Source organism: Glycine max, chromosome 13 (assembly GCF_000004515.6).
Source record: "Glycine max cultivar Williams 82 chromosome 13, Glycine_max_v4.0, whole genome shotgun sequence".
Taxonomy (NCBI): Eukaryota; Viridiplantae; Streptophyta; class Magnoliopsida; order Fabales; family Fabaceae; genus Glycine; species Glycine max.
Window position 1 is genome coordinate 28,628,071 of NC_038249.2, and position 1,150 is coordinate 28,629,220.

The 1,150-nt window shown below is 38.1% G+C and overlaps 1 protein-coding gene across 1 annotated transcript; it reads left to right on the top strand.

Annotated features, from left to right (window-relative positions):
• Window positions 1–382: 382 nt before the first annotated feature.
• Window positions 383–1,150, top strand: LOC100775865 (protein RALF-like 19). Its single transcript, XM_003542692.5, has one exon. The coding sequence runs from the start codon at window positions 518–520 to the stop codon at window positions 851–853; it is 336 nt and encodes a 111-aa protein (XP_003542740.1). The 5' UTR covers window positions 383–517; the 3' UTR covers window positions 854–1,150.

Here is a 1,150-nt window from a genome sequence, read left to right on the forward strand (position 1 = left end):
GTATATAATTAATAATCCTATACAAGCTCCTTAAAAAAAATTATACACAAGTTTAATGTTTAATTATCTTGCATTTCTCATTTTAGTATCTTTCATTGCAAATAAAGTCAGCCACACGCAATTCTTTTCAATTTATAGCAACTTCACCATCATGCATGGCAGTCATGCATTTGAACTATAAAACACAACACATGATCTCTATTTAATTAGCATATATAGAATTAATTCTAAGCCACAAAGACCAAAAGAGAAAAAGCAGGAACAAGAAACGGGCACTGCCCAAAATTAGGTTAAATCACAAGTAACTCAGCCACGAAACTCTATCCTTTTTTTATCCCTAGAAAAACTAACAACCACCTAATCAACTTTTTTCTCCTATATCCTCTTCTTTCCCCTCCTAAGCAAGGAAGGGCAGGGATAAAATCCGCCTCAGAGGGCTCTTCTCGTTCTCTTTTACATTCCAAAGCCAACAAAACAAAAAACTCACTAACCCTAACCCTACCCCCACCCTTTTGAAATGAACTTCAAACCCTGGCTCTCTTTCCTCCTCTTGGCCCTGGCCCTGGCCATGGTGGCTGAGGCTTCTAGTGTTCATCATGAATATGGCTTCCATGTTAATGCTGTGGTCCATGATCTCATTGGAGATGACAATGAGATGTTGCTAGATTCCGAATCCAATCGCCGAACCCTCACCGGGCGACAACGGTACATTAGCTATGGTGCCCTAAATGCCAACAATGTGCCATGTGGTAACCGTGGAAGATCCTACTACAATTGCCAGCAGAGGGGTCGTGCCAACCCTTACAATCGTGGTTGCACCAAAATCACACATTGTGCTAGAGACACCAGCTAGATGAACAAGTCATGAAGCTGGAGAGGGAAATATATATGATATATAATTATATGTTATATAATAAAGTATTAATTGTGGTTCTAGAATAACTTACGTGAGTTCTTGCCACACTTTTCTACATAAGCCTCCCATTGAACAGATTCTATTTTAATTTGTTGGGGGAGGTTATTTAATTAATTTTTTATTCAATTTTCGAGTGTTTGTGATGCTAATGTTATATGGGGACTAATTAATTGGTCTCTCTCTCTATATATATTTTTGGTATGTGATCCGTGTACAATTCTTTTCCTCTTGTTT